The sequence below is a fragment of the Sinocyclocheilus rhinocerous genome, unplaced genomic scaffold, assembly GCF_001515625.1.
Source record: "Sinocyclocheilus rhinocerous isolate Xijiao unplaced genomic scaffold, SAMN03320098_v1.1 scaffold1168, whole genome shotgun sequence".
In the NCBI taxonomy this organism is placed as follows: domain Eukaryota; kingdom Metazoa; phylum Chordata; class Actinopteri; order Cypriniformes; family Cyprinidae; genus Sinocyclocheilus; species Sinocyclocheilus rhinocerous.
In genome coordinates this window covers 63,270-75,908 of record NW_015650373.1, presented here as the reverse complement: position 1 = coordinate 75,908, position 12,639 = coordinate 63,270, and the positions used below count along the sequence as shown (strand labels likewise).

Here is a 12,639-nt window from a genome sequence, read left to right as displayed (position 1 = left end):
GTTCTAAAATTTAAATAAAAATATATTAAATCTAAAGAAAGAAAGAAAGAAACAAACAAACAAATAAATGACAAAAGCACATGATAAAATTACTAAAACTTAAACTAAAATTAAAATTGAAACTGAAAATATAAAAATAACAATAAAAGCCAATTAAAGGTATTAATAAATGCAAAATAAATAATATTAAAATAACTGATAAAAATATTGTTGTTATTATTATTTACTACTACATTGGAATTGACTTGATATCCATTTTCACACTCAGTTTTCTCTGAATGTAACCAAACCTGTCTGTCACATAATAGATCATAATCTATGAAAACGAATTTCACTCAGTTTTTACTAAATGTGTTCATATGCATTTTGTGTTTGTAGGGCTGTATGAATTTAATAGGATGCAGTCTTATATTTTCCTGATAAAAACAAGTGCATCTTTTATTACTCATATGGATCTAAATACAAAGCTCATGTTCTTGCTATTCAGTTAATCTAAATAAGTCTTCATGGCTCATCAGGGTCTGTGCTGTCTGAGATTGTCGTTTTTTTGTATTGTGTGCAGATAAAGTGTCATAAAAAAACAATAAAATGTCAGATGTGACTAATGGATGACTCTACATTTACAATAGTTTTCCCAGACGTTTACACAAAACACCATCACCAACACACACACACACACACACACACACACACACATAAACATCCCGACACACACCTGAACGTGCTGATAGTGCTGTTCCCCCTAAAACACCAGCAGCAAAAACAAACGCTGCAGGGTGTTGTGATGCTTTACCGTCAAACAAACCTGACCTTCTGTCCCCCTCCTCTGTCTCTTGTTGCTGTCTGGGTTTAGAGGAATGATGATAGCCCGTGTGAGGGATTTTTCGCTGTCCTCACTGTGTGTGTGTGTGTTAGTGCTAAAGACAAGGTTCAGTCGTAACCAGAATTCCTCTGTGGAGATGAATTTAGCAGTCCAGTCTTATTGGTTGTGACACAGCAATAGCAGGAGACCAACAGCTTGACTAATAGCGGTTATTCACATCACATTTGAAGACACAAAGTAATGTCTGAAATTCCAAAAGAAAATTTTATGAGCTGTGCTTGATCCAGTAAGGCGCAGAACCGCTCATCTGGATAACTGAAGGTCTCCATAGTCTCTGGTTTCGGTTCTTAAATGCATGAGCTGACAGTCTTGGTTTGAGGTGTTTAATAAAATAGAAAATAAAGCCTTCTGGCAAAGAAGGGACCCTTAACAGCATCTTATTGGTGCAACTGGGACCATCTCAACCTCTTTAGGTTCAGACAGAGAGAGAATGAGACAGAGAGAAGGATAGAGAGACAAAGAAATACTGTTTTCATGAGCACAGCTGAACAGGCTGAAATTTTTTTTATAAAATAAATCATGCAATGCAAAAATGCCTGCAAAAATAAAACATTTAGTGAGGTTTATGCTTAAACAAGTGAAAAACACAACAACTTAAAATCTTATGCATTTTTGTTTCTCAGGAAAATGTAAATTTGCAAAGGATTTTTACTGAAACGACAAATATACTAATTATAAGTGGTATTTTTGGAAAAAAAAATTTTTTTTTTTAATGTATTATACTGTATTAATTATATTATATTATATTATATTATCAGCTACATTGCTATTATTTATTATTTGCTATTTGTTTATGTATAATCTGCAGTGTCTATATTTTGTTATCATTCTTGCCCAAGCTGTTCCTTATGTAGTGTGTGCTTTTGGCAATATTGTATGGAGAAAAAAGTTGGGCACACATACATAGTTTCGGGACGGTGCTGTCTGTTTGGTCGACAAATGGAGTATAGAGGAGGAAACCTGTTTGAAAACAGTTATATTTTGCTGATAATGACACAGAAATGACTCCAACAGAGAGACAAACAGGCAGCGAAATCCACTGTCTCCTCTGCTGTGAAATTACAAAAAGCTTCTCAGTTACAGCACATGCGTGTGGTTTGGAAGAGGTCCGTGCGTGTTTGATTGGATCGCAGAAGGGCTAATACCTCCACATCAAAGTGAGAGGCCTTAACAACTGTCACATCACATCAGTGCCTTCCCAAGTATGTGTGTGAGTGTGTGAGGCAGAATCTATCAGGGCAAGCAGGATCAAAGGGAGGTAAGGTTACCACACGCACAGGTCGTGGGAACACACCTCACTTCCTCACCGCACACACACACACACACACACAAAAGATTTTTTGCAAAGTTCAGTGCGAGGGAGGTAAATACCAAAGACAAATGCAAGAAATATAAACCAATAGACACTAATGTTGTTTATGATCAAAGAGATGACACATTAGTGATGGATGACTTTCTCTCTCGCTTCTCTCATCCCACACTACCCCTATTTTGCTGTGTTGTGATGATAAGGCTTTCAAGAGTTCACACACACACACACACACACGCAAACACACACACACATTTGTTCCAGTTAACGTTTTGTGGTGTTCAACTATGAGAATGTCCTCAACACACTAGAAAAGATTCCTCTCTGTGTCCTTTCGCTCTTTTTCTCTGTTGAGATATCATACGTCCATGCTTGAAAGCTGTTTGAAAGGTTGTGGAAAGAATTTGCAAGTCTGGACGTAATGTTTGCCTTTACTTTGTTTAAATCTGCTCTGTTAAGAATCATATTTAATCTGTAGGTTGAAATATTGTATATTTAAAAGGAATGACGCTATAAGCAAAAAACCTAAAAGATCCAGGCTCTGACAGAAAAGATGGGACATGACGGAAGAGATGGAAGAAGAGGAGCAGAGAGAGAAAGGGGGAAATAGGGGCCTAAAGGCTCTCCTGTGGTGCACTTCTCTCCAGGCAAGCGCATTAGTTCCAGGACGTTAAAATGAAGTTTGATGGATCATCCTCTTCCTGAGATTGACTTTCATAATGTCCTGCTTGCATTTATATGTACATTGCATTTCATGTTTTTGGCATACACTCTGAAGCCGCTTACAAAAAAGTGCATGTATTTTGCAATTAATTCAGCAGGTGAAAAAAGTTAATAGAAAAGGCCTCATTTTCTTTTTATCTCCACTTGAGTAAGTGAATTTTGAAGCTCTTGAAAATAAAACAGGCCCCAGATATGCAAGATGTTGGCCTGCAGTGAGTAATTTCATCTCTGGTTTTAGATGTGAATGTGCTTCTTACGGATAATGGCAGGGTAATCGCGCCCTCTGCTGGTCAATAAAGTTTCTTTTTTTTTTGTACGTCCAACAGCAGTTCAGACGTTGGAGAAATGCTGCTCTCTGTAGGACAGCAGAAGAATCACAGAAAGGATTTGTCAATTATCTTGTTGAACATTTATTTTGTTTTACTGTAATTACTATTTGTATTAACAGTACAGGAGCCTTATTTTAATGTGTACCTATTGAACCATTTACAAATTTGTAGCCAGAAATAAACTAAACCTGACAAAACCTCCTTTTGGGGACATCCTCATTTGGTATAAACATACTTTTAAAAAAAATTAAAAAAATTGCCTAATAAAATTAATCTTTAAATGCAGAAAGCGTTCTGTAAGGTTTAGGGTGTGGGTTATTAGGGTTAGGTTATAGTATTTATGTATGTATGTATGTATGTATATATACCCATATATAAAAAAAAACAAAAAAACAATCTGTATATAAAAACAATATAAATCTATGGAGTGTTTCCATTCAGATGTAAGCATGCGTTTGTGTGTGGTCCTGGTATTACCTATGTTATGGGGACCAATTTCTTTTTCTTTTCTTTTGGTGTGTGTGTGTATTGACGCTTCGGCCAAGCCAAGTTGTATGCAAATCAATAACTTTATTTGAAATTAACCTTGGTTAGAAATTAGAACCTGGGATATTAAAGAGCTCAGGTCATTTATATTTTAGACTGCACGTAGTCCATTTATGTAGCATGACGTGCAGATTTTTATTGAATATTTTTTATTAAATTTTCATAAGAAAAAAAAGGATAAGAAGATGTGTTTGATCAACTTGGTGTTGGTTAAAGAATCTGTTGAGTGAATTATTCAGTGACAAAAACACGTTCACCTGTCGCCACCTACTGGCGTAAGAATGTAACTTGCAGAAAGGACCACTACACGAACCTTTTTATGAACTGATCCAAAAGATTCGAGTCACCGATGTGAATCAAAATCCTCATTAAAAAGTGCAGCTCGAAGTCTGCTCCCCGTATATCCTCTCCGCGAGCTGATTGTCAGACCGGAGTAGGCTAGGCGGGAGAGGAGAGCAGGAGCTGCGCGAGGCGATGGCTCGCACTCCGATTTGCCCTATTATGGTCACGAGCGTGACAGCGCGCGCTACCCAGCATGCGCCGCGGCGTGAGGCTCCGCCACAGCCAAGATGACCGACTTTGAGGAGCCGCTTTCAGACGAGGAGAAGGTAAAAATAAAACATTAAGTTAACTTAAACAAACCGCCCAAAAACACACTATGGTACGTCTTTATATTAAAACTCTCCGCGTGCAGAAGGATGAATAACTGCTTCCCGGAGCGCGAGGTTGTCTATCCGGTTAGCCGTGTGCTAATCTGTGAGGAAGTGAAATCGCAGTTTTGCACTCCCGTAAAACACAGAGACCTGGCTTAACAACAACGATACACCGAACAACAAGCAGTGTTTTAGCAAGTCACGCTGTCCGTTAAAGCTGAAATGGCCGTGTTGTTTTGAGTGAAGTGTTGAGAGCGTCAGCTGTTAGCAATTAGCTGTCAGAGGGAGTTCAGAAATAGATCTCAGCAGATCCACCCACTCCGAACCGAGCCTACGGGCTTTAACGGGCCGTACTCCGGTAGAGTTACACATGTGTGAGACGGCAGATGCCAGATCCGCCTGACACGACAGCCATCTGAGCCGAAAGCCTCGGCCGGATGAAGTTACGCCCGCAGGGGCGGGTGTGTTTTGAGGTGGAAGTCTGCAGTCTACGCTGGTTTAAAGAGATAGTTCAGCCAGAAGTGAGAATTCTGTCGTAATTTACACACTACAACTACACTGTTGTTTCTGCAATTGTAGGGTGACCATACGTGCCATTTTCCCAGGAAGCGTCCTGGCCAGGATTTCTATATTGCCTAAAATATCTAGGTTTTGGCTTTGTTTGCGTGTGCAGACCGATCGGTGTATGACATCAAAGTACCATACAGACGGTTATGCTTTCGAAACGCTCTCGAGGTACTTTGATGTCAAACACTGATCGGTCTGAGCCGCACTGCTTTTAAGTCGAACACACCTAATATGTACGCGTAATTGCATCGCTTTGACCGTAGATCCCACCTTCTCACACGCCATGATTGGTCCATTATGTACAATGCTTGCATGTTATTGGTCAAACTACTTTTCGATCATTACCTTCAGCAAGCATGAAAACAAAGCCAAAACAAATCCTGGCCAGGACGCGTCCTGGGAAAATGGCACGTATGGTCACCCTATGCAATTGAAACACAAGTGAGATCTTAGGAAGAATTTTAGTGATGGACAGTGTCGTTTACCGTTGGCGTTTAATTGCATCTTTTCATCTGTTAAAAACTGAATGGCAAGACTGTTATTAATATGGTCTGTCACTTTGACAGTAGTTTTGATTTTATATGGAGCAGACGGGTGGATTCAGATTTATTTGTGCTCTTTAGTTCAGTCTCTGTTAGCATCTGTCCCTTCTCTAAAAGCTGCATTTAACTGCCACATATTTTCTTCCCCTTTAATTACATGTGGTCATTTTCTGCATACTGTCAGAGCTCAGCTGACTTCCCCAGCTAGGCCACATGAGATGCTAATTAGACAGATTGCTAGATGCTTCCCATTATGTTAATCTCTTTCCCTTCGAATTTCTCTTCAAATTTGACAAGCAGATTAGCGCGGTCATTGGGTCCAGCTTTTTCTTTCTTCATTCTCTATTGAAAATCAAATCCTTTCTTCCTAAGCGCTCCTTGGAGATATGCTACTTTATAAGAGTGTTCTATTTTAACTGTTTTGCTGCTATTTAGTGTACTTGTATTTTTTAATTTTTTTATTCTAACTTGTACAGCACTTTGGTCGGCCTGTGGCCCTTTTTAAATGTGCTTTATAAATAAACTGAACTTGAACTTTTTTTTTTATTAAAAGTGTTTTGTTGGTCAAAAATATGTATTCGACAGCTCCTTTTGGTGGGTTTGAAAGACATTAGCTGTATGAAATTTAATGGGATCCAATGTGTTATGTATACTCTATTTTTATTTTACAATGAAATATTACAGTAGTTATAATTTATTTGACTTAAATTAAAATTATTATTATTATATCCACCCATTCCATCTATTTTCCACCACTTATCTGGGACTGTGTCGCAGTGGCAGCAGGCTGTGTAAGGACACCTGTACGTCCTTTTCGCTGGCCACTTCCTCCAGCTCATTCTGGGGGATCCCAAGGCGTTCCCAGGCCAGAGAGATATAATCCCTCCAATCGCTTATACTGTTATATAGTAATCTTGATATATAATCATCGCAAATATTGTTTGCCGAAATGTGAAGCCCTACAAAGTTAAGTTAATTAGTTAAAGGAATGTTAAATAGGTTTAAGTTAAATACTTCAAAATATTTTACTTGGATGCTTTAATAGCACACAACAGGTCTGATGTGGAATTGTCCTGGTCTGATACATTAGGATTTTAAGGTTGAGAGGATATTTGAGGGCAGGAATAAGCTGTTCAGTTTGAGTTAGATGTTTTTGGACATTTAGCAGTTGTTTGTATTTGGGATATGTGTATTGTTAAGGACTCAGCGGTGTGTGTTCTTGAAGTGTTACAGGGTGTGAATATGGGGTAATTTGAGCTCTAGAGTCACCCGCTGGAAACAGGCTGTGATTCAGTAGTGCTGAAGCCGCAGTGTTTTAGTGAGGCAAGTTTGTGCCCACTTATAATTTATTATGTGTTATGTCTGTAGGTCCGCATTGCAGCTAACTTTGTGACCCACGCTCCCCCTGGAGAATTCAATGAAGTGTTCAATGGTGAGTGTCATTTTCAGCTGTTCTGTTCTGGGACCTCTTTCAGTTTTACAGTATTGGTCTAAAGTGGTAGTACATGAATACATATTAGGGCTGTCAAAATGACTGAAAAACTAAATTCAAATTTTTTACTTAAATATTATCAAAATTCGAATTATATTCGAATTAAAAATGCATAATTTCAGTTAGGGTGAAGAAAAGCTTTTGGCTTCTCTCCTGAGACCACAAGAGGGCACATCGAGCAAAATATTTCTAATGCACGTTTATTCAAAGCATCAGGTAACACGACAATCTGTGAAAAAAGGTGCATAATGTTTAAAATAATGTTTATAAACCAATTATAATTAAGTTGTATAAACAACTATAAACAAAACAGCATCATGTATGTATTAGGGCTGTGCAATATATCGAAATATAGCAAATGTACATATCGCAATATGCATATCGTTACAGCTTGCAATATTTGGGGCCATGAACAAAAGACAAAGAGAAAATCACTCACTGCTCTTACCTAAATAACTTTTGTAGCTTAAATAAGAATCAGTGCATATTGCATTCAAAGAGTAAATATTAAGCAGTGTTTTATTTTTCCTTTTTATTATTCAGTTCCTAAACTCATGTTAAAATAATTACACTAATGTTAAAATGACATTTTTATGTAATATTAGAGTAAAACACTACCCTTCACTTTCAGAAGTTGTTGTAGGGGTGCTTTCTTATTAGAATCAGAATCAGAATGAGCTTTATTCACCACTTAAGTGTGCGCAAACACAAGGAATTTGTTGTGGTTTTACAGGAACTCTTGGTACATACATACATACAAAAAACCATTATAAACAAAACAGCATCATGTATGTATGCATAGTTTAATACAAAGGACCGAAATCACACAGTACATTTTTCATTTAAAAACACGAGTTGCAGTGGGATGGGGAAAAACCCACGCCATAAGTCTCGAGATATGTTTTTTCAAAGTTGAACTTGCATTAGTTTTACATGGCTTTCTAAACATGCGGCTCTTCTGTGCGAGACGCGAGTGCAACGGTGATAGATGTCCCTCTAGAAAATGCGCGAAATAGGCCTATGCGTTCTGTGTGAACGGCTTGGTTTCAGTTTTGACGTAAACAAGATCTTCTACGCATTGATGTTCTCTTTTCCCACGATATTTGTAATTAACAACGCAGCAGCGCCGCATCTAGTGGCTTCAACTGGATAGGTTAACAAAAATATTAAAATGCAATGACACTTAAATCATCATCGCATCTCGTGCGCCACTGATAAGGCTGCCTCCTTAACGCACACCTAAAATTCGAATGCAAAAACGTTGTGGATTTTTATTTTAAATTCAACGAATATTCGAAATTCAAATTTTTTTTTTTACAGCCCTAATACATATTCTTGTTTTTCATTATGCTTTAACAAATTGGAATTGGAATTGAAGTTTCCTGGTGCATGTTAAGACATTTATACTGAAATCAAATACTGTACACACTACAAGACTGAAGATCCTCACCCTGTGCACATTTAAAGACTTAGCCTATACTACCAAGCTTGGGGTCAGTTAGATTGATTGATTGATTGATTGATTGATTTATTATTTGAAGAAATTAATGTTTATTTATCAAGGATGCATTAAATTGATCAAATGTGACAGTGACAGTAAAGACATTTACAAAATATTTATTTCAAATAAATACTGTTCTTTTGAACTGAAAAATGTATCACAGTTTCTATAGATATATTAAGCAGAACAACTGATTCTTGACACTGTCTGGTCATGTGACACTGAAGACTGGAGTAATGGCTGCTGAAAATTCAGCTTTGCCATCACAGGAATAAATGACATTTTAAAATGTAATATAATATATATAACAGCTACTTACAATTGTAATAATATTTCACAATATTATAGTTTTTACTGTATTTTTGATGAAATAAATTCAGCCTTGGTGAGCATAAGGGGATTTTATAAAATTGTATTTGCCCCAAACTTTTGAACGGTAGTGTACAGTTTCTTGTTTTCTGTCGATTGCAACATTCTCCTACCCAACTGAATCTGCAGTCCCAGAATATCTCATACAGACTTGTGCTAGTAACAAGATTTGATTTGATTAGATTTTATTCTTGACACCAGCACCAAACAACATAGAGGAAATGCTTGTGATAATTTTTTACTGATTTGTACATAAAGAAAAAAAAAAGAAAAAATACACAAATGTGCTTGGGGAGGCATATGGAGCCGTTTGATGTTTATTTATTTACTTTTGCTTCTGCTTCACAGTGCATTGCTCTCTTGCAGTTTAATTGGCGGTTCCTCATTACTGCTCTCTCGCTCATTGAAATAAACGCCTGATTTCAAACCAGTTTATTTTATATTGTACCAGACTTGTGCTTAGGTTTGTGATTTATTTTTAATTACTGTGTTTTTTTTGTAGATGTGCGACTTCTCCTCAACAATGACAATCTTCTTCGGGAAGGGGCAGCACAGTATGTTATTTACAGATCTGTGCATCATGTTGTGTCCAGATGCATCTGTATGTAGTTGAAAGTTTTTATAAGAAAGTTTTGATAAGAAAGATTCATGTTGCATTATCTCATTTTTTTGTTTCACAGTGCCTTTGCTCAGTATAACATGGATCAGTTCACTCCTGTCAAACTGGACGGTAGTGAGGAGTCGGTAAGTGCATGATTTAAAGACTCACAGGTGCAGTAATTTCAGTCGGTTTTGGAAATGTGTGTGTACATTTCGTTCCTGTGCTGCCATGATTCTCTGTGTTAGTTTTGAACAGAGAGCACACTATTGTCACATTATTTATTTAAGCTGGGTGTAAACTCTGCTCTCTGTAGATCTTTGTGTACTTTGTGAGTGATTAGGGCAAGTGTGAGCATTGTACTGTGAGTGTTTGCTGCTGCCATAGTAGAGCTGCAGATCTCTGTGTGATTAATTTTGCCTAAAGAGGAAGGGATATCCTGTTCCTGCAGGTTCTGATCACTGAGCATGGAGATCTGGGTCAGGGACGGTACTTTGACCCACGGAAGCGGGTGTCATTTCGTTTCGATCACCTGCGAAAGGAAGCGAGCGACCCTCAGCCTTACGAGGGAGAAACTGCCCTCCGATCCTGGAGGGACGCCTGTGATGAAGCGCTCAGTGCTTATGTGAAAGAGCACTATCCCACTGGAGTCTGCACGGTACGCATTTTTCCTATGGGAATCTCAACAGAATGATATGAATCTCACATTTCTGTTACTGTTAGCACTTGCTGCATTTACATTTATGCTTGCAGTCATTGTTTGTGAAATCATATGCACTGATGTTTGCTGCAGGTGTATGGGAAGACTGTTGACGGACAGCAAACAATTATTGCTTGTGTTGAGGGTCATCAGTTCCAGCCCAAAAACTTTTGGTGAGTAATGTTCAATGCTTTATGTCCTTATACCTGCTCTCTGGAATACTTGTATAATGTTGTGTAATGTTGCTGAACTATATAATTGACTTTTGTCCCAGGTTACTGATTTTCTACATAACTTTAGTTATGATATTAGTTTCATGATATTTTAAATCAGCATTTCTGGTCCATTTATGTTTTTACACTACTGTTCAAACATTTGGAATTGGTTAGATGTAAATGTTAATTAAAAAAAATTTCATTTAAAAATGTAAATGTTTTGAAAAGTCTCTTATGCTCACCAAGGCTGCATTTAGTTGATCAAAATACAGTAAAAACAGTAATATTGTAAAATATTATTTCAAAGAATTATGGAAAACAGTTAATAATAGTTGTAATAGTGGTAAATAATTATTATTTACAATTTTATTACAATTATTATTAACTGTTTAACTGAACATATTTTAAAATGTAATTTATTCCTGTGATGGCAAATCTGAATTTTCAGTAGTCATTACTGCAGTCTTCAGTATCACATGATCCTTTAAAAATCATTCCAAAATGCTGAATTGATGCTTAAGAAACAGTTCTTCTTATTAGCAATGTCGAAAACCGTTTTGCTACTTATTTTTATGAAAATGTCATATTTTTTTCAGGATTCTTTGAATAGAAAGTTCAGAAGAACAGCATTTGTTTGTAATATAAATTATTTTGTAGTCTTTACTGCTGATTAAAAGTATTAATTTCTTTTAAAAATATACATAACTTACTAACCACAAATCTTTAAATGATTAAAAATTTAAGTGTTAAATAACAGGCGTTATGTACAGCCATCTGTCATTTTTGGACCTCTTAAAGGTGATAAAAAACTGATTCACTCTTGCCACGTTTTGTTTTGCAATTATAATCAGCTGACTGTACATTATCTCTTATCAAATTAAATCTACATTTTTGCCATGAGTTCTATCATTCCTTTAATCTGAAGTCCTTGTGTGAGTCTCTCTACTACAGTCTACATTAGAATTGTCCATTCAACCATGCCTGGAGTATGATTCTGTAGTAAGACTATATCTGATTGCACTCTGACTCACTGATGATTCTCTCGTCAGGAATGGCCGGTGCAGGTCAGAGTGGAAGTTCACCATTAGTCAGTCATCAGCTCAGGTTGTGGGAGTATTGAAGATCCAGGTGAGACCTGACAAACTAGCATAGTGGGGATAAGAAAAGAAAGTGTGATGGTGAAGAGTTTGTGTTAAATAATTTGGTTTCCTACAGGTGCATTATTATGAGGATGGTAATGTACAACTGGTGAGCCATAAAGAGGTGGAGGAGTCCATTGGAGTGACTGTGAGTTTAAAAAAGAGAGATATTTTCATAAGCATTAACCAAACAAGCTAATGTTTAAGATTGCAAAGAAGATCTTCTTGCAATGTAAATTCCTGCCCTTTTCTCTCTAGAATGAAACCCTGACTGCCAAGGAATTTGTGAAAATCATTGAAAATGCTGAAAATGATTACCAGGTAAGAATTTGATCTGTTCAACATATGTTTACATTTTGATTAAGATGAATATTAAATATTTTATTTGGGCTGCCCTCGACTAAAGATTGTTCTAGTCAACTAGTAGTTGTTAATGTTTAGCAATTATTCGACTAATTGCACGTTTATATTAATAAACCAAATAATTCATAATAATGAGCCTTTAATGGCCTATAGCAGGGTTCCTCAATTAGTTTTCGCCGAGGGCCGAATTCTGCCAACAATACCAAGCCAAGGGCCACTGACCTACATATATATATATTAGGGATGTCAATTTTCGATCATTTCCATGATCGATCGTCGTTTAAATTAACGATCAATTAATCGATTAATCGTTAACTTTAATGCAGCAAAATGCATCTATTGACAGGATGTACAAAAGCCACTAAAAAAAACCCCCACTTTCTCACCTGAATTAAAGGGGTTTTAGTCTGAATAAAATCCTAGTAGCAGGATTGTAAAATGAATAGATGTGATTATGATCATTTGATAAAATGAAGAGAGCGCGCCGTACTTTTGAGATAATTTTACTTTGTTGACTGTTTCCTATCCCGACACAGTTTGGCTAGATATATTTGGAGGTTATTACTCACGTCTCATTTGGCACAAATCCAAATGTTTCCATATTCGCAATGTATTTGAATGTTAAACTATTATTTATAATGTAAACTAGGCTTGTACTTTACATGCATTCGCGTATAGACGGAAAAGATCATGCTCGTCACATGAGCATG

At 36.8% G+C, this 12,639-nt stretch overlaps 1 protein-coding gene across 1 annotated transcript in view; it reads left to right on the top strand.

Annotated features, from left to right (window-relative positions):
• The first annotated feature begins 4,208 nt into the window (after positions 1–4,208).
• The window catches only part of LOC107711941 (F-actin-capping protein subunit alpha-1-like), a 12,269-nt gene continuing 3,838 nt past the window's right edge, over positions 4,209–12,639 (top strand). The window contains exons 1-9 of the mRNA XM_016517036.1: positions 4,209–4,398; positions 6,921–6,984; positions 9,417–9,468; positions 9,595–9,658; positions 9,964–10,170; positions 10,306–10,385; positions 11,477–11,555; positions 11,643–11,714; positions 11,825–11,887. Of these exons, the coding sequence (XP_016372522.1) occupies positions 4,360–4,398; positions 6,921–6,984; positions 9,417–9,468; positions 9,595–9,658; positions 9,964–10,170; positions 10,306–10,385; positions 11,477–11,555; positions 11,643–11,714; positions 11,825–11,887 (720 nt within the window). The 5' untranslated portion in view covers positions 4,209–4,359. The remainder of the gene's footprint in view (positions 4,399–6,920; positions 6,985–9,416; positions 9,469–9,594; positions 9,659–9,963; positions 10,171–10,305; positions 10,386–11,476; positions 11,556–11,642; positions 11,715–11,824; positions 11,888–12,639) is intronic.